This window comes from Vidua chalybeata, chromosome 7, assembly GCF_026979565.1.
Source record: "Vidua chalybeata isolate OUT-0048 chromosome 7, bVidCha1 merged haplotype, whole genome shotgun sequence".
In the NCBI taxonomy this organism is placed as follows: domain Eukaryota; kingdom Metazoa; phylum Chordata; class Aves; order Passeriformes; family Viduidae; genus Vidua; species Vidua chalybeata.
This window is the reverse complement of record NC_071536.1, coordinates 1,113,324-1,139,614: the sequence shown is the minus strand read 5'-3', so window position 1 is coordinate 1,139,614 and position 26,291 is coordinate 1,113,324. Positions and strand designations below refer to the sequence as shown.

At 49.9% G+C, this 26,291-nt stretch overlaps 1 protein-coding gene and 2 long non-coding RNA genes across 4 annotated transcripts in view; all 3 read right to left on the bottom strand.

Annotated features, from left to right (window-relative positions):
* Positions 1-868: 868 nt before the first annotated feature.
* Positions 869-7,792, bottom strand: LOC128791100 (uncharacterized). The gene is made up of 3 exons (XR_008431972.1): positions 5,923-7,792; positions 5,141-5,337; positions 869-2,221 (listed from the first exon to the last, which is right to left on the bottom strand). It is a non-coding gene; the product is annotated as an uncharacterized LOC128791100 (long non-coding RNA).
* A 4,742-nt stretch (positions 7,793-12,534) lies between these two features.
* LOC128790378 (uncharacterized) lies at positions 12,535-19,422 on the bottom strand. 2 transcript variants are annotated; one of them, XR_008431730.1, is made up of 4 exons: positions 19,334-19,421; positions 18,622-18,809; positions 17,727-17,876; positions 12,535-16,195 (listed from the first exon to the last, which is right to left on the bottom strand). It is a non-coding gene; the product is annotated as an uncharacterized LOC128790378 (long non-coding RNA). The 2 variants fall into 2 exon arrangements; XR_008431729.1 differs by having other exon boundaries at positions 18,622-19,422.
* A 3,698-nt stretch (positions 19,423-23,120) lies between these two features.
* NDUFA10 (NADH:ubiquinone oxidoreductase subunit A10) overlaps positions 23,121-26,291 on the bottom strand; it is a 50,363-nt gene continuing 47,192 nt past the window's right edge. The window contains exon 10 of the mRNA XM_053947035.1: positions 23,121-23,141. Within this exon, the coding sequence (XP_053803010.1) occupies positions 23,136-23,141 (6 nt within the window). The 3' untranslated portion in view covers positions 23,121-23,135. The remainder of the gene's footprint in view (positions 23,142-26,291) is intronic.

The following is a 26,291-nucleotide window of genomic DNA, read 5'->3' as shown; positions in this document are numbered from 1 at the left end:
CCACAACTTAATACACAGCAAGAGGAGCTGGTACCTATTCCTCCCATCTAAAATAACCTCCCAATGTTTGGAAATAAACGGCAGAAATATGTCCCAGCAGGTGTTACCTCTTCAATGTTGTCTTGTTTGTAGCCAGTCACAAGACAACATTCCCATAACACCAGAGGTAAGCAGATGGCACTTATTAATTTACATCGTAAATACGCTCTAATGTGTACACTGAGAAGCCACTTCTGTGGGAGGCAGCTCTACCTGGCTCACACGGAACATCACAGCCCAAACACTTCACCTGGGACCAGGAACAGCAGTGCCATGTCCCTCCTCTGGCTCCCACGCTCCCCTCCACGCCTTTTCAGAGCAGCACCAGAGCAGTTCTGCAGCAGCCACGGCGATCTGCACCCCCTCTTCCCACAGCTGTCGATCGGACGCCCCAGGCGCCAAACCAGAGAAAATTACACCCAAAGTTATTAGAGGCAGCAAGACTGCAGGCAGCATCAACACAGCATATGTCCCAAAGCAAACAGATTGTGTGGAACTTTCCTGAGCATGCTGAGGGGCCAGCAGTGCCGACAGCGCTCTTCCCGAGTTGTGGAGATGCCTGCGGGGAGGGGGACGTGCGCTGCCCCCAGGGCCCAAAGCTGCAGCTCTGCTGGTGGCTCTGCTGGCACCCCACTGCCAGCAGGGACGCGCTGGAATGGGGACCTGGAAAATCATGGAAGGTGCTTTCTTGGCCAGGCCACCTGGCGCATCCAGTAATGATCGGGGCTGGATAAAGAATTATCAACACAGATGGGTTTGCACAAAAATAGCTCCGTCCCATCTCCTCCTCCCAGCCCTCCCCTCCTCTCTTCTGCAAAGCGACACAGTGGAAAATTGGTGAGTTTTTTAATTTTTTCAAGATTTTTTTTTAAATTCTGAAAAGAGGCACAAGTAAATGGGCAGCAAAAGAACCCAACATCACCGAGGGATCTAAAAGATGCAACTTTTTTTGCTGAAGGTGGGGGAGCACCAGCCCACCCTTCTTGCTGTGGACACTGTGGCTGCAAAGGGCTGTGGCACTGGAGAAGGAAGGACACGCCAAGGACCGCAGTGTAGCCTCCAGCTCCAACCTGCCAAAAGCATCCAGCCTGCCTGGAAATCCCTGTCTGTGTTGCCTAATGCAGGGGCTGATCCCAAATCCAGCTGCCACCCATCCTACTTGGAGACTTTGGCAGTGTTGCTCAGAGGCCTCGTCCCCAATGTCACCTGCGCTCAGCAATGGCTGTGAGCACCGAGGGTAAAAACTCAACCAGAGCACATCAGGAGGCTGTGATGAGAGGTCCACAGCATAACACTAACCCTGCAGGATTTAAAATCCACATGCCATCAGATCTGAGCAAGGAGAGCCCCATATGTGGTGCAGCACCTGCCCAGTGCCCCCTTCTCCTGCAGCCACCCCAGAGCCCACGGCAAGGGCTGGATGCAGAGGAACATCACCCACACTGTAGAGTCTGCGCTGGGGAGAGGAAATTCACTCCAGCTGCCAGCTCTAGCTGATAAAACAATCTCCTTTCATCTCTTACTGCCTCTCACTCCACTCCTTCATTCTTTCTTTTCTTTTTTGTTGCACCCAAGGGCCTGTGCTGCCCTTCGTGCCCTGCGTCACACTGACGTCAGGAAGGCAGCCAGGGCCACAATCATGGGGCTTCTTTCATAACCTGCCTGCCCTGGGGACTCTCATTAATCAAGATCCGCAGATAACAGCCCTGCAGAACGACTGCCAGCAGTCCCAAGGGAGCCCACACTGGATTTTCCAAATAGCAGCGGGAACAGGGCAAAGTGCTGGGAAAAGAGGCTGGAAAAGGGCAGGTACAGGGCTGGAGGGGCTCCAGGTGTGTGCACTGTGGCAGCCCTGGTCCAGTGGAAGGTGTCCCTGTCCATGACAGGGGCAGGGAATGGGAAGAGCTTTAAGGTCCCTTCCAACTCAAGCCCCTCTGTGATTGCTCCAGGGTTGGCACAGGACCTTCTGCATCCACCCTGGGACAGAAAAAGTCATGGATTTGGCCACAGGCCTCTGGCTCAGGCAGTCCTTCTTGTTTGTCCATCCCATCCTGCTGGCTCAACACTTAGCTGTGGCTATTGAGCATCAGCCCTATCAGGAGACATCAGAGTCATCCTACATCCACAAGGCAGTGAGAGGAACAAGTCTTCAGTCTTTCAATTTTCCTTTCTTCTTGGAGATCTTTACAAAAGAAAAGGAAAAAAAAAATCTTTAAGAGTTTCCCAGCTCTACCTCCTTCTTCTTCATGCCTGTTCCCAGCTGGAAAACAAGGATTACCTTAGCTGCTGGATTTCTCTTGCTCAAGGATGGTTATTTGCATGGCTTTGTGCTAAAGCCCTGGTTTTGGGAAGAGGGCATGAATTTAGGGCTCATTTCAAGCCACAACCCTCATTTTCAGAATGTGACCCCTCCTTCCTGCATAATGAAAATCCATTCCCTGTCTTGGGGGCAGGTTCATTATAGGCAGAGGAGACCAGTGTGGTTTGTACATGGAAAAGAATTACTATGAGACACTTCTTAAAATTTTTTTTTTTAATTGATGTGCTCCTAGTCTCCTGTTTGCTGGTGGGTAATTAAGTCAATTAACAAGCATCTGTTTATTTATTTCCCTCATTGATGGATGTAAGCAGTTTGGGTAGCAGTTTGCAACAAGGGCCCGCTGCAGCTTGCCCGCCGATCCATGAATATTCAGGCAATCGCTGCACTCCATCTACAGGACCTGCTCCTCCACCTCCAGGAACCTGGGAATGAGCTCCAGGGTGGGCAGGGATGGGACAGAGTGTCAGCCTGGGGCTGGGATCCTGCCCTTGGTTGGACAGGGCTTAGAGCAAGCTGGTCTGCTGGAAGGTGTCCCTGCCCATGGCAAGGGGTGGAACCAGATGGGCTTTAAGGTCTCTTCCATCCCAAACCAGTCTGTAATTCCATGGTTCTAAATTCCCTTGTAATCTGCATTTTGGCAAAGTCCCTCAGACACTCTCAAAGTCCTCTTGGGGCTGTTTTTGCTCCTTCAGACCAAGGCCTCAGCATCCTTCAGAAAGCATTTGAGGGCAGCTCATGGAGGCTAGAAAACAACACCCACCTGCCCTTAGCCCACGGGGAGATGGTCAGATCTAACACCTCACCCCAAGCACGGCACTCTTCTCCTCCCCACATCCATGTGCTTCCTCAGGGGCTTGGGGAGGAAGCGCCACCTGGAAAGCAGCAGTTCCCTGGGAATTTGTCTATCTTGGGATCATCCAGGCAAATCTCCACCAAGCCCACTGACCTTCCTGGGGGGTCTCCCCTGCACCTTTTCGGGGTCACCAGAGCACCCCAGACACTACTGTCCCCATGTCCTTTGTGAAACACGCTCCGCAATGCCCAGAGCCAAAGGCTACAAGCCTGGCCAGCAGCATTCCCACATGGACCAAACAACTCCCAGCGCTGCCTTCAAGGAGTTACTTAATCACAGGCAGCACAATTAAGGAGGCCTCGGAGTCAGAGAAGAAGGGATTTAGCAGACTCCGGGCAGAGCATTCATCACGGCGAGCAGTTTTGCAGGGGCGCATCTGCTGCTGACTCCTCTCCTGCAGACACACCGGTTTTATTGCCGTGTCAGCACCGGGGATGTTTACTCTCTCCTGGAGCCCAAACCCTGCAGCGCTGAACATGCTTGTTTTCCACGAGCTGGGGGGAAAGGGATGCTCCCAGACCGAGGAATTGCCATTAGCACCTTGGAGAAGGCTGCACCAAAAGCAGTTGTGGGGCTCCCCACCCCCTGCCTGCATGCCTGGGAGAAGGGAGGGCAAGGCTCCTAAGCACCCTTTCAAAATTCCTCCAGTTTGATAAATTAATTTGTTTAAATGAGCAATTAGAGCTCGATTTAGCGCTGGCTCGTTGCAGCTTTGCTGGACCTCCTTCCCCTTTCTCACTCTTCAAATTAGAGTTTTGGGGTTTTACAGGAAAAATCATTGGGGTTGGGAGTGAAGTCAGGCATGGAAGAAAACAGGGATGACAGTGGGTGAGGGAGAGCACAGGTGGGAGGGTCATTGCCAGGGTGCAGGAAGATGGTCACCCTTATTTCTCCACGGCGCTGGAGATTTGGCCAAATCCTGCTGTTGGACATTGCCAGGTCGGCCTCGTTTCAGAGCTCACAGAAATTTGCCATCCAGTTTTGAGACAATTCAAAAAACTCCAACAAGAGTCCCAGGAAAACCCTCCAATTTACAACAGAGCAGGATGCATCATAATAACAATAATAACAGTAATGATAATTGGATGAAAGTTTGCTGTAATGAACTGGCTGCAGCCCAAATCTGCTTAATAGACTCAATTTCCGTGTGACATCTGAGTGAAGGCACCGGAGAAATTCACGTCCCATGGCTCTGTTGATAAATAAAAGATCCCTTCATGGCAGTGAAGAGCTGGGACCTTTTTTCCACTCACATTGACCCCAGAGAAGCCAACTCGGTCATTGATGCCCCTGGATCCCTGGAAGTGTCCCAGGCCAGTTGGACAGGGCTTGGAGCAGCCTGGGTTAGTGGAAGGTGTCCCTGCCTGTGGCAGCAGGTGGAATGGGATGGGCTTTGAAGTCCCTTCCCACCCAAACCAGTGTGGGATTCCAAAATTCCACAATAACTGCACACTCTGAGCCCTCCTTTAATTATTTTCAGAGTCTCTGGAAGACAACTGTTGAAGACATCATTTTCCTGGGCAAATGAAATGATGTGCTTCCCCCCGAGGAAATCATTTCTATTTTGCACCTTTTCTTTAATCCCACACAATTTGTGAGATGGTTGATTTATAGATTTCGGAGGCTCTCTTTTCTCCCACTGCTGCCAGAAACAAAATGGATCAGGCACATCGCACCCTGGCTGAGGTTTCTGTGCGTGCGCCGAGCGTTCTCTGTGTCCCCCACGGACACGGTGTGCAGGGATGAGGTAGTGGAGGATTTCAAACAGCACCTGGGACTCCAGAGATGGCACGCAGGAGGCGTATCCTGACCACAGAAAGGGGTACTTGATCTGAATTCCAGGGAGGAGAAGTAGATGGTTTTGGGGGCCTTTACAACCCAGCCCAAATAGGGTCACTCTCACAGTTATAATTAGAGTTAATAATTACCTCTGCTTGATAGCCTCCTCTCCCAAGACTTTTACACATGGAGTCAACACAGAGCAGTAGGGGAAGGATCCAGCAAGGATGAGACCTCTGGAGACACAGGGAGAGGGGGTGAGATATCCCATCACTGCATCCCTGCCAAACCCCACTCCCTGAAGGGGCAGAGCTGCATCCCGGTATTCGTCAGGAGAAAAACAGACCTAAACCAACCAACCAAAACAAACAAACAAAAAAAACACATAAAGCCTGCTTCCCCAGACAAAACAAATAATTTTAAAAACCCCCAACTCTTCCCCTACAAAAAAACCCCAAAACTCTAGCCCCCTCAAAATACACTACTTGCAAAGAAACAGGCAAAAAAAAAAAATTAAAAACAAACAGACAACACCCCAAGAAACCCAACCCTCCGCAAAAAAGAAAAAAAAAAAAAAAATCCCCCAAAAATATCCCCAAACAAACCCACCCTCAAAAAACTCCCCAAAAAATGAAACAAAAAACCCAACCCCCCAAAACCCACCCCAAAACAAAACACAGACAAACCCCAAAAACCCTAGAAACAAACAAATGCAAAATGAAACCAAACCCCACCCCAAAACCCCCTCAAAAATAAAAAACCTCCTTCAGAAACAACTCCCCCACCCCCCAAAACCCCAGAAAAATCTTCAACACTCCAACAAAACAACAGGTTTTGGTTTGAACATGGAAAACTCTCTGCAAGGAAGGGACATGCTGCTATCCACATCCATCCTGAACTTCCCAACAAACCATCCTGGGGTAGCACCTACCCTTGGCCAAATCTCTGCGTGCCCAACACCGTCTGGTTTTATCATCCTTTTCAGCAGAGCGGTCCCAGCTCCTGAAAAACATCCTCCTTTGGCCATTCCTTGGGGACATCTCATCCTTCCCAGAGCTGTCCAGGCCTCGCAGGTGCTTGGAGCTGCTGCCCCTCAAGGGAGGAAGGGGCTGCTCCGGGCTCCCGTTCAACAGGAACATGAAATAAACCTTGTGGCATCACCTCATATGGCTTTGCCTCTGCTCCAGCTGCTCCTGCCTCTCCCCCAGAGGTGCAGCTGCCTTGGAGGAGCTCTGGGTTGGAGGAGGAGAGGTTTTGGCATTTGGTTTCCCCCCAGCGCCCCCTACACTTTCTGGGGTGATGGGGTTGCTCACATCGCAGCAAAGGCAAACATGCTTTTCCTGGATTTCCCCCTAGAAGGAACTCGTGGAAGGGTTTGGGGGGACTAAAACTAAAAAATAAAAATAATTGAAACCCCTAATTTTAAGCTGGAGGCACCAGCACAACTGATAACAGGGTCTCCATGCCTGGGGTTTAGGGTGGGTTGAAAGCCAACAGGGATACAATCCTACAAGGAACTGATCCTGCTGCTTCCTCAGCTCCTGCCACGGCTTTGGGTCAAACTCACATTCCTATGTGGACACCTTTGGGACTAACTGGAAATCATAAAATCATGGAATAGTTTAGGTTGGAAAGGATCTTAAGACACCATCTTGTCCCACCCCCTGCCATGGGGAGGGACATCTTCCATTATCCCAGGTGGTTCCAACCCCATCCAACCTGGCCTTGGACAATGCCAGGGATGGAGAGTCCACAGCCTGGACTTGCTCCCCTGTTTTCTTGGTGCCTAGAAATTGTCTCACAGAAAGTATGGACTTTCCCCTTGAATCAGCACTACCATAGACACTCACTCCTCTCTCAGAGAATTTCCCCAAATATGCTACTGGTGCAGGAGGTGCTGAGGCTGGACTGGCAAACACATTGAGGAGTGATACAGGCTGAGCTTGGAAAGGGGAGAGCAGAACTGTCAGCTTCCAGGGTACAACAAACAGAGATTCCTCTGACATTCACATGTTCCCCAGGAAAAAAAGATGATATTGAAAACACCCCATGTCAGAACAGAACTTCCAGAACGGCCCCTGCAGTCCCTCCAGCAGGGATGGTGGGTGGGAGTATCATCCTCAAAACGTTCCTCCCAGTTAGCTACAGACCTGATGACAGGGGGATCTGGGACACGTTTCTGGAGGTTTTGAGATCCTCTTACCTCTGTCCCCTCTTACCTCTGCACTTGTGGGGAGGGAACTCTCAGCACTCCTTCCTTCTCCTGCAGCTGGGAGCAGGTCTGATGCATCTCTTTGGTACACTGGGTGCTCCAAGCTCCCTCCTTCATCCTCACAGATGAGCTTTTGTGTCTGGGTGCAGCCTTCAGTGCTTCGGGGCTGGATCACAGGATCAGAGAATCCCAGGATCCCAGAATGGTTTGGGTTGGAAGAGACCTTAAATCCTAAATCCTATCTCGTTCCAACTCCCTTCCACTGTCCCAGGTGGAGTGTGACACTGCCATGGTCCTTCCTCATACAAGTCCCTGCAAATGGCTGAGGGATGGACCAGCCAACACTCAGGGAGAAAGGGAAAACCTCCCAGGACTGCTGCCTGCCCCGAGGTGCCCGGAGCCGGGCAGCCACACAATGGAGGGAATACAATAAACCCATAAATCAGACCAGGGAAAGCAGGGAGCATAAACACCCCTGTGATCCCTGAATACACAGGGAAGTGGACTTATAAGCAGAGGTGGGAGTTTTAATAAATACCCATTCCTGGGCAAACCCCGCCTCTGGCACCATCAGAGTGGAACCAGAGGGATGACTGGTGTCCCGTGGGCACAGAGAGAAGACGGAGCCTGTGACCCACCTGTCTGGCACTGGGAATGTGGCTAATGTGACTGGGAGCACCCTGGGATTGAGGAAGGTGTCCCTGCCCATGGCAGGGGGTGGAACTGGATGGTCTCTAAAAGCCCTTCCGACTCAAACCATTCCATGTACAAACACGTGCTTTGGGAGCTGTGCCCACTCCACTGCCCTCCCTCCACCCCATGCTGGATTTAAACCAAAGCAGCATCTGAAATGACTGCCCTGAATCTCCCTCCCAGCTGCCAGCTACATTTTCTGGGCCACAAGCCCCTGACAACCCATTCCCTGAAGGATGCAAGGAAATCTTCAAATGTGATATGGCAGCCTTTCCTGCCTTTGTTACAGGGATGAGCCCCGTATTTATGCCCTCAGCTAGAGGATGCTCAAGCAGGCTCCAGCTCCAGGGGGACAGGCAGCATCTGACTCCATCCTCCATCCTCCTAAATCCCTGACTCTTCAAAATGCCCTATCCCTCCAAACCACCCTGCAGGGGACCAGGCCCGGGGTGAACTCCAGCCCTTGATGGCCACGGAGGCAGCTCTTCCTCTGCAGCTTTCTGCTTGCTTAAGCACTGCTTCTGTTATTAAATTCAGAAAAGCAATAACATCCCCAGCAATAGATGCCACTCACGATAGCTCAGGGAGCAGATAAGGCTCCCAGAAATGTGTTATTCGTGTTCAAAGCCTTGGTCACAGTGACCTCCGCAGACACTTTAAACTCAAGCTGGTTTAAATTTGGTTCTTTGTTTGTCATTGCATACACTTTTTAAGGAAACTTTCAGTGATCCTAAGCCCTGCTCATATCTGCTGTGCTCTGGTTTCTTTCTTCATTTAATGGGGCAAAGACTAGTTAATTAAAAAAAAGATCTCCATCTCCCAGCTGACAGATTGCCCCAAGCAATCGTGCTCCCCACCCCTTTCCCTCCTCCCAGGAGATGGAAACCAGCCCTTTGATGGGATGTGCTGACACCTTACAGGGATCCAGTAAATTAAAAAAAAAAAATTAAAAAATAAAGAAGCAGAGTCAGTTTGCTTCCCACTGGACCCCAAAGCTGGGGAATGTTACTGCTTTAGGATGCAACACAGTCCCACAGCATTCCCACACTGCATCCCTGGCCCAGGCCCTGCACCTCTCCCACTGCTTCCACTGAGATGTCCATCACCAGCAGGAGATGGAGGCAGCTCCAGGCCCCAACCTTGCACCACACACCTCTGCTTCAGGCTCCTGAGGTGCAGGTAGGAATAAAACTGGTTTTTTTTTTCCCCAAAAAAGGCTCCTTCCTCCCCTTGGATGGCAAGGCCTGTTTGGCACCCCCAAATCTCCACCAAGACAAGTCCTGGTGGGCACAGCCAGGACCAGGCTGGCTCCTGGAAGGGGCAGAGACCAGAATAGCCAAAGCCAGGCAGACTGGGCAGCTGGAGAGAGAGGGGCAGGGTGGTTTCATGGAGCTCCACATGGAAAAGCTCCCCTATCCCTGTCCCCACACCATTTTCAGTGCAGAAGCTGCAGACACACACAGCTGCATCCCAAACCCCTCCGTGTAATTACAGATCCACGGTTTCTTCTGGGCTTCCACTTATTTAATCATCCTTTCTCATCTGCCTCTAATACCCTGAGCTCTGTCAGAGGGCAGAAACACAGCCTTTACATCCAGAAGGACAAGAGTTCCCTGCAACAGCTGCTATATTTAACAGAAAAAATACACTGGGTTGCCGTGGCAACCCTGACTTCTAAAAATAGACCTGCCATATCCAGCACAGCCGAGAGCACAGGCAGTGCTGACGGAAACTGCTTTCCCCAAGCACTGGGGAATGGAAGTAAACTTTTATTCCTCGCTGGAATTGCCACGGAGCAAACTGTGGGGGGAAAAAAAAAAAAAAAAATCACACAAGCCTTTGCTAATTAAAGCCTCGTGCCAAGGATCCCCACTTCCCTCGGCTCAAAGACTGATCCCTGAACTGCAGTTCCTGGGATCAAAGGGGTGCTCTGGGAATGGGGAGCAGGGCTGAAGCCAGCTGGATGAGGATGGACTGATGGTGCTGGATGTGATTGGTTTCCTGCTGGCACTGACACGCTGAGGCTCAGAGTGACCACGTGCCCACGGCTCTGGCATCAGGGTCACCCCCAGCCAGCAGAGCCACTGCTGGTTTGGGCACCCTCAGGGGGCACTCGGCCTTGCCTTGTGTGTTTCAAATGACCTGCAGAGAGCCGTGATGGGGATGTACAGCTTTCCAAATGGCCTTTTCCCCCCATTCTGCCAACAACACCACTTCTCTGGGCATTGAATCAGGAGCGTTCTCCTTCCCCACTGGAACACAGACCCTGTCACCAAAGCATACGCCGAGCTCCCTACAGCAAGAGCCAGCTGAGCAACCCCCAAAATCTGATTAGCAAGGCTGAGTAGTCACAGCCTGCCTAGGAACAGCAGTTGCTTCCCGTTGCACCCCAAGCCTCCAGTCACCTCCCTGCTTCTCCTTGACATTTCTTGCTCCGAGTGGAGGGCGTGCCTCTGACAGATCGCAGCCCCCCAGCCCTGATCCCGTGGGTGGGAGGATCGCAGGGCCCTCCCCGAGCTCTCACCGAGCAGCTCTGGCTTCCAGGAACCCTTGAGCACAGAGGTGGAGGGCTGAGTGCCTGCTGGAGGAGGCATGGCACTGCTTGACTCCTGCTCTGCTCGCGGGAGGAAGGGCTCTTCAAGAGGAAAATACTTCACCTTGTTGTAGCAGTCAGTGTGTGTGTGTGTGTGTGTGTGTGTGTGTGTGTTCTTTCTTTTTCTTCCCCCCCCCCCCAACTTAAGAAAAAACAGATTACCTGATGGGAGCCTAGGGCAATCTAGTGCAATATTTCCTCTATTTCGTGGTTGGTACCAACAGCCTCAGAGCAGGGCCCAGAGGAGGCCATGAGGATGCTCAGGGAGCCAGCCTGGCAAAGCTGGGGGTGCTCATCTGGAGAGGAGGAGGCTCCAGGGAGAGCTCAGAGCTCCTTCCAGAGCCTAAAGGGGCTCCAGGAGAGCTGGAGAGGGACTGGGGACAAGGGATGGAGAGACAGGACACAGGGAATGGCTTCCCACTGCCAGAGGGCAGGGATGGATGGGATATTGGGCAGGAATTGTTCCCTGGGAGAGTGGGCAGGGCCTGGCACAGGGTGCCCAGAGCAGCTGTGACCAAACACCAGCAGCAGCCGGGGTTCTCTTGACTCATCTCCCACCCGTGGTGGCCACGTGGACGTCGCCTCCCCTCCACCAGCTGTGCCTCTGGGTTTGCCAGAGGGGCGCAGGAGATGCCCCAGTCCAGGCTGTGACCCAGGGCTGGACGGGATGGGAACGCTGGTGCGGGGCGCTCAGCTGAGAGGTGCCCAGAAGGTGCTGCTGCTGTGCCACACACACCACTCTGCCCGTGTGCCCTCGCCAGGCTGAGGCTGCTGGAGCATCTAGCTCCTCGAGGGGCTGGCAGGAGAGTGCTGGAGCAGGGGAGAGCCCGAGAGCATTGGCACAGGCTTGGCAGAGGGCAAAGGGTCCTCGCTGAAGGATTTCAGCTCTGTTTGCTTCCTCCTGACCCAGTTCCTGGCCAATCCCTACTGGCCATGAGCTCACTGCAGAGAGGAAAAAACACTGGATGTTTTTCTGGCTCCCTCCACCACCCGTGATGTCCTGCTGCAGCTCCTGCTCGGCCCCTTCCCCCAGGCTCTGGGAGCAGTGCACACTTGTCCTCCTCTGTTTTATGTCATGCCTGGCCCACTTTTACACCCGCCCTGAAGCCCCTTCCCCCCTGCAGTGCCCAGGATGGCGTTTCTGCAGCTGGCGGCTGTGTCAGCATCACAGCAGCACCCTCTTGTCACCGACAAGGACAGTAAATTCGTGCCCAAACAAATCCCTACCTTTGCAAAACCGTGTGAAAGGCAAGGCTTTAATGGTGAATAAACCCCCAAACCGGCCAAGTGGAAAAGGGAGTGGATGAGATTCATACTCTGTTGCCACGGTGTGATGGCAGGGGGTGCAGCTCCTCTGGCTAAGCATTGGGAGGATGGAGGGAGGGATGTTTGCTGCTGGGGCTGCTGCTTCTAGAGCAGGGCAGGGAGTTAAGTGCACGGAGCTTGTTGCTGCTAATGATGTTTGTGTTTAGAGCCTAAACTCAGATCATGGGAAGATTATTTAGAAGGAAATTCTTTAGTACAAGGGCAATGAGTCCCTGGCACAGGGTGCTCAGAGCAGTTGTGGCTGCCCCTGGATCCCTGGAAGTGCCCAAGGCCAGGCTGAATGGGGCTTGGAGCACCCTGGGACAGTGGAAGGTGTCCCTGCCCATGGCAGGGGGTAGAACTGGATGAGTTTAAAGGTCCCTTCCTCCCCAAACCATTCTGAGATTCTACGAAATAGATTTCACCAGGGCATCCTTCCCTCACCAGGAGAGTTTCCACCACTCAGTGAGGCCAGACCAGGTGTGGAGGTAACAGCAGCCTGCATGTCCAGGCCCAGCCATGCTGTGCTCATGGTCAGGTGGGTGCTTTCCCAAGGAAACCTGGCTCCTGACAGCTCTGTCCCAGCCCCAACCTGCTGCCATCGGCCACAGGAATGCAACAACAGCCCTGCACAAGCCCACACTGACCCATGGAGCTCGCGGCTCACACGTGGGCTGCGCTCTGAAAGTGAAATGTGACAGAGGTCATAGAAGGTGCTCAAGACTTACAGGGGATGAGGCAGGACAAACACAATAAGATGCTTAATTTTATGTGGATCTGGACGGATTTACCTCAAAGGTTTGCTAGGACCCCTGGGAGAAGCTTTGTAGGTGGAACATTCCCAGCCCCAAAAAGGATGAGACGTATTGCAGCAGAGCCAGAGCAGCAGCACATCCAGGCAATGACTCCAAACAGGAGGTGAGATCCCAGAATTCTGCATCCCTGGATGTCCCCCCATCACAGATCCTTACCTCCCTCCTGGTTTCATGCCACCAGGCTGGCTCAGGTTTTTGTCCTGTCCTTGCAGACATCCCTCATTCTTCACCCTCACTTCTGGCACGATAAAAATGAGAAAAATCACAGCAGGATATTCCTGTTTCATCAGGAATCCATGGAGAACCCACGTTACAAGCCAAGGGGCACCATAGGTACATTCAATCTGCTGGAAATTATGAGTTTTGATCCCACTGCTGTCCCAGACCATAAAATCCCAGACTGGTTTGGGTTGAAAGGGCCTTAAGGTTCATCCTGTTCCACCCCCTGCCACAGGCAGGGACATCTTCCACTATCCCAGGTTGCTCCAAGCCCCAGTGTCCAACCTTTCTTGGACACTCCAGGGATCCAGGGGCAGCCACAGCTGCTCTGGGCACCCTGTGCCAGGTCCTCACGGTGGCTTGTCCAGCCTTTCCTCCAACAAAACCTGATTCAACCACACTGAATTTTGCCTCAGGTTTCCTTTCTTTGCTCCAAGTCCAGCTGGGTCTCTCTCTAGGAGCCAGGAATTAGGTAGCACAGCTATTCCAAAGTAAATTGCCCTACAATTTCTTTTCCATAGCAAGAGGGTTGTTTTTTTAGGGCAAACCAGTTTTATCCTTGAGGAAAATGTCAGCAGGAGGAATAGCCAGGGAAAACTTGGCTGTGCTGCTGTCCTGGAGTTACTATCAGGTAAAAAAAGGCCACTGAGTTTCTCCTCTACAGTTTTTGTGGCCAAGTTCTTTAACTTTCCCTCAGCTCAGCTGAGGATGTCAGAGCTGGGGTTCACTATAAATACTCTCAGCCTGGGCTGGGGAGAACGAACCGAAAGGGCACAGAAACCATGGAGCTGCTCCAGCCAGGGAGAAACGTCTGTAATTAATGTAGTGGGGCAATTACACATTTATATGCCCCCCCCCCTCAAACACAAGAGCAGACATCCATTTCCTGCAGGGCTGTGGACGCCTGCCAGCCCACAAACAAATCACAAAACCACAAAGCCAGCAAGGAGGAAAAAAAAAAGGGGAATTATCACAGAGGATGCAGCAGCCTTTTGTACCAGGAAAATCACCAGTGTCTCCACCAGACATCTATTGTTTATCAATAATATTCCCTGATGCTTCCCACCATTTGGGACTGAGGTGGGGAGGGATATTCAAGCAGAACAACAGAGGTCTCCTTGGATTTTGCAAACTCCAAAGGCACAGCCAAGGGGTGGCTTGAGAGATGCACTGACCTGCCCCAGAGGCGTTTGTGGGACCAAACCCAAACAAACCCACAGCAAACCTGATATTAAATAGTCTGTGGCATGGGTGAAAAAATGGAATAAACCCAAAGTTGCCAACTTTCTTCCAGGAAGAGGGTGTCTGGAGCGCAGGGATGGAGCACTCAATGGTCTGGCAGCACCTCCAGAGGGATCACGTCCAGTGATGCTGGAGATTAAAAATAAGAGAACAAACAATTTCAGTGAGGACTTGCAGTCCTACTCCCATGCATTTTTTCTCCTCTTGCCTGCCCCCATGGAGGTTTGATGGCCTGGGCCCCCACTTCACAGCACCCTGGAGTCACTGAGAGCGTCTCCATTGCTTTCCTGCCTCTGGCTCCAGCAGTGGGATCATGACAGCAGCTTTGCAGCTTCCCTTGTGGCCTGTGAAGCTGGGCTGTGCCAGCACCGGGGGACCGGAGGAGAAGGTCCATCAGTGGGGTTCTGAAGGGCAATTCCTGTTTTCTGCACAACCCAGGGCTTGTAAATGAACCATGGGTGGGTGCCATGCTTCCTGGGATATATTGTGGCTACAGAAACCCTGGCAAATGTATCAGCATTCCCAAGTGGGTTTTTTTTTCTTTTCCACTCTGAGCTGGAGCGCTTTAGGGGGCACATCCTGTGCTGCTCTCAGAGAAGCTTCTCCACCACCCCTTTCCCTGCCACAGCCACAGGAACGCTGAATCTCATGGGTTGCAAGGGACTCTAAAGGACATCCAGTTCCAACTAGACCAGGTTGCTCCCAGCCCCTTCCCACCAGGATGAGGTGGGTTTATCTCCCCAAACCTCCTGATTTCACTGCCTGGCCACCAGAACCTGAGGTCCCACAACCAGGGACAGCTGTGAAGAAATTTCTTCCCTATTCCAGGCTTGCCCATCCCAAATCCTCAGCCCTCCTGCTCTTATCCTGCAGTGGGGAAACACAGGTGGCACTGAGCAAAGTCAGGGAATAGAGCAAAATGCTTCCCTGCACCTAAGGCACTTCAGCTTTTCCTTTCCTTCCTTGGCCTGCCTTAAAAAAAAATAAAAGAGAGAGAGAGAGAAAATTTATTTATTCACACACACAACAGTGAAACATTTGTTTAGGAGAAAAGCTCACTGATTCTTGGCTGTTATTCCAGACACAGAGAGAACAGCAGCCCTTAATGTCTTCCTGTTCCTCAGTGATTTGTGCTTTTGTGCTTTGAGTGACGTTCCCAATTCTGATAAAGGTATTAGAGCATTTCTTGGGCTGAATTATAAATTATGAGATGCAAAGCCCTATTTATGCACTTCAGTGCTGAGAACTTACATGCAAAACAAGACACTCAAGCTCTCAAAGTTCCCACAGCAACTCTCTCCACTCTGCACAGACAAAGCACCCAAATTATTTGGCTGTGTTTATGAGGGACACATTTCAGGGATTAGGGCAGGAATAGACATCTCCTGGATGTTTTCACAGCACTTTGCTGAGAGCAGTGGCTCCTGCAGCAATATCCTCTGAGCTGGGTCCAGGGCAAACTCCCCCTTGAGCTCAGCATGACCAAATGGCACACAGGATAAGGACATTCAGGACAAACACATCTGGAAGTGGCTCCCTAGCTGCAAAGAAATGCTTATTAACATACTTTTTTTAGGGTAAAAATCAAGCTAAACTAAAATGTGGCAAGCACAGATTCAAGTTTTCATCTGGGGAAGGAGGGGAGGGGAAAGCTGTCCCCAAAGCAGAGCACGCCCAGCACTGCAAACAGCAGATTAATCCTTTTTCATTTGTGTTTCCACTTCCTTTTAACCGAAAGAATCACAGAGTCATTAAGGTTGGGAAAGACCTCCAAGATCATCAAGTCTAACTGTGAATTCAAGAGCACAAAAGCATTTCTCTGAGCACCACATCCACATGCCTTTTGAACATTTCCAGCATTGGTGCCTCTGGGCAGCCTGGTCCAATGCCTGACCAACTTTCCAGTGGGGAGATTTCCCACAATTTCCACTCTAAACCTCACCAGGCACAACCTGGGGCCATTCCCTCTTGTCCTGTCCCTTGAGCTCCAAAGCCTTGCCCAGCTCTCTTACCTTCTTAGGACACTCATCCCAACAACACGATGGAACAACAGGAAAGGGAGCTGCACTACCCCAGGGCAGAGCTTTTCCCCTTCATTTTTACAAAGAGGAAGGAAAAAAACCACCTGGAAAAAAAGAAAAAAACTGTTTAGGCTAATCCTAAACTGAAAGTTTATATTCATTAGTTAGATTTCTAAAAACTAAGTTTGCTTGGCTCAAAGTCAAATGTCTAATTTGACCTAAAAGCTTTAACTTTGACCTAAAAGCTTTAACTTTGCTTAAAGTTTCTTAGAATCTTAGAAATCAGAGGACTAAAGAGCTCATTTTAAAAAAGGAAAAAAATAAAGCACTCTTCCCATCAGGATTTGAGGCAGGTGACAACAATAAGCAGTGACAAAAGAGCAGCAGTCTGTGTTCACAGAAAATGCCTCAGCTTGCCCATGTGCCCACAAGGATGCATCAGTTCATGTTGTCAAAACTACCCTATTTAAAAATAATAACACTTAAATGTTCCCTCGGCCAAATGGAAAGAGGTGGTGATGCCTGGGCAGGAAATGGAGCCAAGGGTCCCAGCCAGGACTGCTGAAGTGTCCTGATGAGGGAGGGCCAGATCCCACGTCCTGCTCTTGCCCTGCTCCATGAAGTGGCTGCTGTGGCTCCTGGGAGCTCACGCTGAGCCCTGCACTGCAGTCACAGCAGCCCTGACCCAGAGGGGAGAGCCAGGCCTGCTTTTTCAGGAGAAGCCACTGCATTCGTGGCTCTGCTTCATCTCCCCCTCTGCATTTTGCTTTGAAGCCTTTGCAGCACCCCAGAGATCAGCTCATCGCTTCCCCACCATTCCCTGTCCATCAGTATTCCTCAGAAACTGCTCTGTGAGTGCATACATCTGCCTGTAGCTCCAGCTGGCAGGAGTAGCTCACTGTGCTTGGCTTTAGGAACACTTTGGAAAAGCCTAGACCCGTCCCCATCCATTTCACACAATCACAGAACCACTAACTTGGACAAGACCTCCACCAAGCCCAGAACAGTGTCTTTCTTTCTCTGCTTCCAAGAACTGAGATTTCCCTTCATTTGAGACTTCTCTAACAAACCAAAAACACACATTCACCCTCATTTGCAGTTTGCTGGTGTATTTTTCCAGGCTTTCAGTGCTCAGTGCCAGTGGCTCCACACGGAAGCTCCAGCAGGCTCCAGGAGCAGGCTCTGGGCAATGGAATTTTTGTCTGACACACGGTGAAAACTGATTTTTGGGGGCAGCCACCCAAGCCTGCTGCGTCTGAGATCATTGCCCTAAATTCTTGCTGCTCCTCTCCACTTTCCCAGCCATGATCCAATCCCAAGGGGAATTCCACATTCCCTGCAGCTTCTTCCAGTGCCCAACAAAGGCTCAGGAGAACAGCAGCTTTTTCTGTGCTGCTACCCTCTGGATCTGAAGGATATTCCTGAACTTTAGCCTGGCTCTTGCTCCTGGCCCCTCTCTGAGGCTTTGATCCAAGGAAGCCTCTCGACACGTTCCCCTCGCTCCGCCGGGGAATTCAGCGCTGCAGTATCTTGCACTGCAGATTATTTTTAGGGATGATCCAATTGAGACAGATAAAAATAAGAAACGAGCTGGAAAATGTTTGCTGGAGCTGACGGCAAGATGCTGTGGCTTACCAGAGCCTCGTGGCCAGAGTGGAATTCCTGATCCAGGAGCACATCCCAGAACAGGTCAAGGGCTCATCCGCAGGGCTCGATGGCCCAGCGTGCTCCAACCAGCACCCAACAGGACAACAAACAGGGATCCCCACAGATAAACACAGGTACCTGCATGCCAAAATACCCAAATCACATCCAAATTTCATTTTAAAGTTCAGGAAACATCACCCATAGCTGCCAAGGACATCCTAAGCAATAGCGGCCAGCCAGACCGGTGATGTACTGCTGAATTTCACTGAAAGCCCTTAAAAATTATTATCAGATCTTTAATAAACTCAGCTGGGCTGTGCAAGCACAGCCCTCACTGTGTAGCTATCAACTGAAGAGAAGAGCAGAAAGCAGTGAGAAATCTCCCTGTGGCATATGCCCAGACTCCAGAAAATGTTTGGGGCAAAATTCCAGAGCACAGTAAAGGACAAAAACTGATTTTTTTTTTTTTTCTTTTCACTGACGTGAAGAAACAGGATTTGCTCTCAACTGGTTGGTCAGTATTGCCTGGGGAAAGAAAGTAAAAAAAAAAAAAAAACACCCTTGAGAGATGACATGTCTAAACCAGTCACTTAGAGGTATTTTTTTTTTTAAGAAGGGAATTTTCCCCTTTTTTTTTTTGGTCAGGTTGATTATTGCCAACAGTATTTTAACATCTGCTGTGCCTGCTGACCTACCACATTTACCCTACTTACATTAATTAAACTTTAATTAAGCTTACTAGATGTTCAACTAACATCAAAAGTAAGGCAAAGGCTTTGCCAAGCAAAGGTCTTGGTGTGGCCGGGCAGTTTGGGTTTACATAATTTTATTTATACATTCATAACAAAGGGGAGGGGTTTTAAGTGTTTTCTGATCTACTCACCTGACCCTTCCAACACCTGCTCTGCAGTTTTGTTCTGAACCAGCTTCACAAGGACTGCCACTTATTGGGGTAACAGATATTTTAGGGGACTGATGACTGTTTCTTTTGGGATGCTCCCATGAGTCCAGGCCCTCAGGTACCTCAGGTTTCTCCTCCCAGGCTGCCAATCAGGTCTTGTATTTCTGTTTCTTAAAAAAAAAAAAAAAGAAAAAGAAAAAGGGCTTTTCTGACAGCCCACCCTGGCAGTGCAGGGGTGCAGTCTCTGCTCCGTGCACACGCAGCTGTTTTCCAGTCAGCCTCGCTCAAACAACTCCAGCCAAGTTTCCTGACAAGTCAGTTTTCCTCTCCTCTCTGCCTCCAAAATAAATTCGCTCGAATCCCAGGCTTGGGAAGGGAGGGAGAGGCAGCATCAGGAGTTTCTTGTGGCACCTGGAACACGGGTGTTACATTTCCCCTCACCAGCTGCATTAACCAATGGGGATTAAAACAGATCCTGGCGCTCTCCTCAGCTCAGAAGATTCACAGAATCCTTAAGGTTGGAAAATACTTCGAAGATCTTTGAGTCCAACTGCTAACCCAGCACTGCTCTTCCCTAATTTCAGCAGGATCAGCTGGGAAAGCAAAAGCCAGCTGCACGTGCACACTTCAAGGATCAGCAATCGGATTTTTGGCACCCAGAATTGCCCTCTTGCATGGTTCACTCCATCCTCACCTTCAGCAAAATGGCTCTGCCTTTGATCCTGGGAAAGCCACTTATTTTAGAGCTATTCCTCTAAAATTGTTTGAGCAAGACTCCTTTCTTTCTTTCTTTCTTTCTTTCTTTCTTTCTTTCTTTCTTTCTTTCTTTCTTTCTTTCTTTCTTTCTTTCTTTCTTTCTTTCTTTCTTTCTTTCTTTCTTTCTTTCTTTCTTTCTTTCTTTCTTTCTTTCTTTCTTTCTTTCTTTCTTTCTTTCTTTCTTTCTTTCTTTCTTTCTTTCTTTCTTTCTTTCTTTCTTTCTTTCTTTCTTTCTTTCTTTCTTCTTTCTTTCTTTCTTTCTTTCTTTCTTTCTTCTTTCTTTCTTTCTTTCTTTCTTTCTTTCTTTCTTTCTTTTTTCTTTTCTTTCTTTCTTTCTTTCTTTCTTTCTTTCTTTCTTTCTTTCTTTCTTTCTTTCTTTCTTTCTTTCTTTCTTTCTTTCTTTTCTTTCTTTCTTTCTTTCTTTCTTTCTTTCTTTCTTTCTTTCTTTCTTTCTTTCTTCTTTCTTTCTTTCTTTCTTTCTTTCTTTCTTTCTTTCTTTCTTCCGCAAGCAGGAACTTTAAAAAGAAAGGTTTTGGAAAAGGATATTTTGGCAACAAACTTTTCAGTTTAGTGCTTGGCAGGCACCAAGCATTTAAGCTTTGAAAAATAAATATTTGTTCAGAGCTTTGGGGTTTTGCTATTCTTTTGGCCTTTCTAAATGAAAGTGCAGGTTGGTGCTGTGAGTGAGGAGGTTCTGACACACACACACACATATACACAAAAAAAAAAAAAAACCAAAAACAAAAACCCAAACCCACAACCCTCAAGGATTTCCAGTGATCTCTGCATGAGAAGATCTGAATCCAAGTGCAAATTCCCAGGAGGAGCACACATTGATTCATGGAGTGATTTTCCCTGAATGACAGCTCCCAGGTAGCATTGAAGGGTGTTGGAATCATGGAATGGTTTGGAAAGGATCTTAAAACTCTTCCCATTCTCCTCCCTGCCATGGGCAGGGACACCTTCCACTGGACCAGGTGGCTCCAAACCTTGTCCAACCTGGCCTGGAACACTCCCAGGGGTGGAGGGGCAGCCTGTTTGAGGGTGTAAGGGAATTAATTCATTGTTCCAAACAAGAGCCACCTATTTGTAGTGTTTTATTTTGAATCCATCCAAGGAAAAATGCTCCTGGTGAGTGTTCTGTGCACAAACAGGAGTTCCCAGTGAGACATCCTGTCCATCAGCTGGGCCCAGCAATGGAAACGGTCTGTACAGAATGAAATGGGTGCCTGTGCCACAAAGGCCTGGGCAAAAAGGTGCCCTGAGCACAGAGCCTGGAGCCAATCCCCCTGTTATCCCTCGGCCTGTGGTGTACAGAACAGGGCAACAACCGCTTTAAAACCACATCCTGCATCTCTCTCAGCAGCCCTGCAAAGCCTGCAGAGAGCCTCCTTTCCTTTGCTTCCAAACTCATTTGCTCCATGGGACCAAAAAAAAAAAAAAAAAAAAAAAAAGAAAAGAAAAAAAAAGAAAAAAAGCAGACAGGTAACAAGAGAAACGGAGCATTTGCAAATGTGTTCTGAACTTCAGACAGTTCAGTTCAGGCCGCCCTGTCTCTATGGCAACCAAACAGCACAAAAACAAGGCATTAACACTTAAATTTATTAGTGGGCAAGTGCTTAGCTTTTATCATTCCAGGGGTGTATTCCCCTCCGCAGCTCACTGGGGTTCCCAAGGAAGACGGTTTTGGTTCAAATGCCAACATAAACATCAGAACACCATTTACAGACAGCCAAGCTGGAACTTTCATAGTTTCAATCACAGTTTGGAAAACAAACAACAAAACAAAACCGAGAAAAAGAGGCTGTGTGTAGGGGAGTTACCCAATTTCCACTTTGCTGTGCGAAATTGTTAAAGGTTTGCAAGTCACGGGTAAGGGGCGAGAAATATTTTCCATCCTATCCTAACACCATGAGGCTCTTCATCAGGAGGAGGAATGGGGGGGGGTATAAGCTGGTTCTCCCAAAATTATGTCCAAGTGCCCTGCCTTTATTTTAAATGGATATTACGAGCCCTAGGAAAATGTGTAACCCAATCTCCCCTGTGCCACAAGGTCATGCCACAGGCTCTGGGGGAGGAGTGGGGCTATTTGGATTTGGAGTATACAAGAGCTTGGGCAAAAAAGATGCTGGAAAGCCACATTTAAATGCTTTCCATTTAAAGCCTCTTCCCCGTTCTGAGGGCCCTGGGTGAATTCCAGCGGCCCCAAGAGAACAGAGCATGCTGGGACAGCTTGGAGAAGATAACAAGGTGTCAGATCTCTCTCTGCAGGTCGGAATGAGGCAGGAGAACAAAGCATGTGTCTCAGCCCAAGGCACACTTGAAGCTGTGCTGGGGCTAACAATGCTCTTCACATTTCCATAAGTGCTCAATGAACTTCTTTTTTCATCTTTGCTCCAGGGTTTAGAACAACCTTCAGTAGGAATAAGGATCTGGCTTTCTTGGGGTGGATAGTCTTAAGGAACCTAATCCTGCTCACTGTCAGAGAGAGGGAATCTCTGCCCAGGGAAGCTGTGGCTGACCCTGGATCCCTGGCAGTGCCCAAGGCCAGGTTGGATGGAGCTTGGAGCACCCTGGGAGAGTGGAAGATGTCCCTGTCAGGGGGTGGAACCGAATGAGCTTTGAGGTCCTTTTCAACCCAAAGCCATTCTCCCTTCCATCATGCACAGCTGTTTCCAGGTGAGAGGCACCTTGTCCTGGGGCTAATTCAGACCTAATCACTAAACATTCTGTGTCTCCATACAATGACAGCAAGGAGAATCCAGGCTACATACTCAGGAAGTTTAGTGGGAGAAGCAACACCGCACCAGGAGACGATGTCTTAAAAAATGTCAAACCCATCTTCTCCTCCAGCGTCCCTCAGGTGGAGTCAGAAGAGCACCTCCGCTGCTACCAAGCACAGATTTAGCCGTCACAATGTAGGAGGTCTGATGGCAAATTGGTTGTCACCTGATTTCAGCCATGTGACCAGCAAGTGCTTAACACAGGGGGAGTGATGCGCTCAGCACACTGCTATATAGCAGCAGCAGCACGAATATCCATCCCCGGGCAGCACCTCCTCCTGAACCAGCATTTCAGCTGACCAGGGCCCTGCTTCCCAAGCCCTTCAGGCAGGTTGCAAGAAAGCAAATTAACAGGTTGAAACCCTGACAATTTTCTTCTGGAACAAGGTCGCTGAGGATCTCACAAGTCCCTGAGTGGCTGGCTTGCTATCAGCTCAAAGGCATTTCAAGAACATTAGCACTGGTGCCAAAAATATCTGGGCTCATCCCTGCGGCAAAACAGCAGCAGGGGGAGGAGGAGGATGGGATGTAATGGCAGCCTCTGAACAGACAGAGGGATGGGGGAGCAGAGATGTTTGGGGGGTGTTTTTTTGGGGGTGCCTCCACCACTGGGAAGAGTAAACAAAAGAGTTTTAAAGTCTTCCGTCAGCCAGAACTAACTCTGTCACCATGACGACCTGATGGTTCTTAGCTGGACTCGAGGATCTTACGGGGAGGTCTTTTCCCACCGTAATGATTCCACATTTACCTCTGGCAAAAGGTCTCAGCACACAGCAGCAAAGCCAACTCAAAATAAACCTTCAGCACACCCAGTCCCCTACAAAAGGCGCTACAAAAGGGCTTGCTGACATGCCCAGCTCACCAGTGGTTTTCCTCTACTGGAAATTTTGTTTGCCATCTCCAGTCTCGCCTTTCGGTCTTTTCAAAATGAGAGGATTTTGGGTTTTACCAGCGAAATCATTGCTGTGGAACAAAATTCAGTAATCAGAACAACATTTAGCAATCAGAACAACATTCAGCAATTGTAACAAGAACCATACCTGCAAGCTTCAGTACAAATCCAGCTCCACATGGACCTGGAATAAGATCTCTCACAACCCTCTTTCACAGCGTTCACCATTTTATTTTCGGATTTGATGTCTAAATTAAGCATTTAGAGGGCTCCATTCTGAGTCCTGGGCTTCTCCCCCCAAAGTTCTCCTGGCTAACATACCCTTGGGTCGAGGTGGATGCTCTGCCCCTGGTCCCTGTGAGCACAGACCAGCTCTGACTGCTCTTGTCACACACAGCAGCATTTCTGGGCACAGGGGTAAATGGATTTGAGCTGAAGGAGGGCAAGTATTAGATGAGATACTGGGAAGGAATTGTTCCCTGGGAGGGTGGGCAAGCCCTGGCACAGGGTGTCCAGAGCAGCTGTGGCTGCCCCTGGATCCCTGGCAGTGTCCAAGGCCAGGCTGGACATTGGGGTTTGGAGCCACCTGGGATAGTGGAAGGTGTCCCTGCCCATGGGCAGGGGTTTGGGACAAGAGGAACTTTAAGGTCCCTTCCAACCAAACCATTCTGTGGTCTGACCCCTAAAATTCACACCTCCAGACCTCTGTCCTGATGGGCAAAGCCACCCTGGGACAGATGCAGATCCTGGGAAGCAGCTTCTGTTGTTGCTGCCCTCACTGCACACACAGAGCTGCAGATTGTGCAACAGCTCTGAGAACGGTGCCATGCTGAATGCATTAGCTGTGCTAGGAACAAATGGATGACCCAAAGCCAGTTTTGTTTTTGTGCTGGGGGCAGAGGAGTGAGGCACGGAGCGCGGTGACACTGCTGTCCCGAGTGTGACGGATCAGCCTGGGTGCAGCCCCACATGACCCAGAGGTGCCCAGATCCAGACCTGGAGGCTGTCGCTGCTGGAGCGTGTTTATTTTAGCCCTGCTTCCCTGCGTGCATGTTCCCAGCAGGAGGGGATGTAAACTGGCTCAACCATGCCTGCCCAGCCTTCCATCCTCCTCCACGTGCCAAAACTCTTCTGCTCACACTCTGCTAGGTCACATTTCTTGGCAGAGAGCTCGGCTCCTTCTCCCCTCTCCCTTCCCCCATGCTCCTAGTGAAATATGAAAACAGCCTGCCACCTGCCATTTGCCTGGCCTGCTTCTCTCTGTGTGCCAAAAATTAGCAACATACCCCAAAATGTAATTGGAAACACTGCACGGCACTGCAGGGGTCCCATTGCTGTTGCATAGAGGAGGCTTGACAAAAAGCCAATTTAATTTCTAGATTCCCCAGGCTGCATGTAGCCGCTAAGTGAAGAGGTTAAAAAAAAAAAAAAAAATCTCTTTTATCAAGCCAATTCCTATTAGTAGATTCAGATCTTTTAACAAGCCATGCCGTAGGAATCAGCGAGCTGTCACTGCCAGCAGATTTAGGGCATTGTTTCTTGGAATTGGAGTTGTGTGGGAGGTCAGGAGTTAGAAGTCGGCATTCCCAAACTTCAGAGCCAGGAGCTGGGGTGTGCAGGGCGGAGCTGAAGGTGGCAGAGGATTCGTGAGGGCTGACATTAACCCCAGGAAGGAAACTGCCCCGCTCCCCCTCCTCCCCAGCAGAACTTGCGCAAGTCCCGGAGGATCCTTGCAGGAGGGATCTGGAGATGGCTCGCACGCCTCCGTGCTCAGGGCAGCTCTGACAGCGGAGCACAGCACCACTGATGCTGCCCAGGCTGCAGACCAGCCCTGCAGAGCCAGCAGTTATCTCCTTTTTGCAGGAAAAGGGCAGGACAGGCGAGCAGGAAAATATAGAGCACCTCATTCACACCACTCCTTGGCACAGAGCTCGGCCAGCAGATTTGTGAAACTGAAAAGCAACATTTCACCCCGAAAGAGCTGTTTACATTGTCAGGGTTGACTGGCCAGGCTTAGGAAAGGGCTGTGCCAAACTGGATTATTATCTCCCTTCCCCAAAACACTCAGGGCCTGCTCCTTTGTTAGGGGATGTCTGTATCCACGGAGCTGTGCTGAAATCCATGTGCCTCGGGGCCACCTGTACACACAGACAGAGGGAACTCAGCCACTCTGACAGCAGTAAAGATGGATACTGGGAAGGAATTGTTCCCTGGGAGGGTGGGCAGGCCCTGGCACAGAGAAGCTGTGGCTGCCCCTGGATCCCTGGAAGTGTCTAAGGCCTGGCTGTCCCACCGTGGGACAGTGGAAGGTGTCCCTGCCATGGCAGGGGGTGGAATGGATGAGCTTTAAGGTCCCTTCCAACACAAACCACCCTGGGATTCTGTGAAATTAATTGCCAGGCTGGAGCCAAAGCCTCACTGACTTAATGTTTCCCCTGAAATTGTGCTCCCTCCTCAACCTTATACCAAGGCTGTACAACACACTCAGGAGATCCAAACAGGAACAATCCTTCCATCTGCTCTTAGGGAGAAAAGTGCTTAAAACCAAATCACAGCACTATTAAGTATCTCCCCAAATCCTCCCTGGCCAGATTCCCCAGAGAAGATGCAAAGAGGTGCTCGGATCAGGCACCCTGGGGACACTCAGGTTTGGCTAAAGGCTCAGACAGGACACTGGGACAACGGAATGCCTCTGGGGATGGAGTTTCTCAGCCCATCTCACAGAATCCTTCCTGGGTGGAAGGAACCCACCAGGATCATGAAATCCAACCCCTGGCCCTTTACAGGGCAGTGCCCAGAATGCTGTGGTTGAGAATGTGCTTGAGAATGTTGTGTTTGGGACTGGGACTCGGATACCCAAACACCATCACAGATCTGCTGCATGGGACTGTGTGCTGCCTTAATTTCAGCCTCAGAAGGGCAAGGCAAGAGGGAGCCCTGAGGAAACTCCACATTCCTTCTCATCAGGCTGATTACTGAATAGGCTTTAATAGATCAGAGAATGAAGAATTTGGTTAAGTCTAAATAACTGCTTTGAAATTCTCCGAAATTAGATTTTTTTTCCTCTATAGCAAGCATGCTATGCAATACTAGGGAGATGACCCCACGTTTCCAAAGACTAAACCAAAAAAAAGTCATCGCAAAATCCACAGCTGCTCCCCATTTGCAATAAGCTGTTTAAAACAAAATAAACCAATACATTTTGCTCCAAGAAACATGCA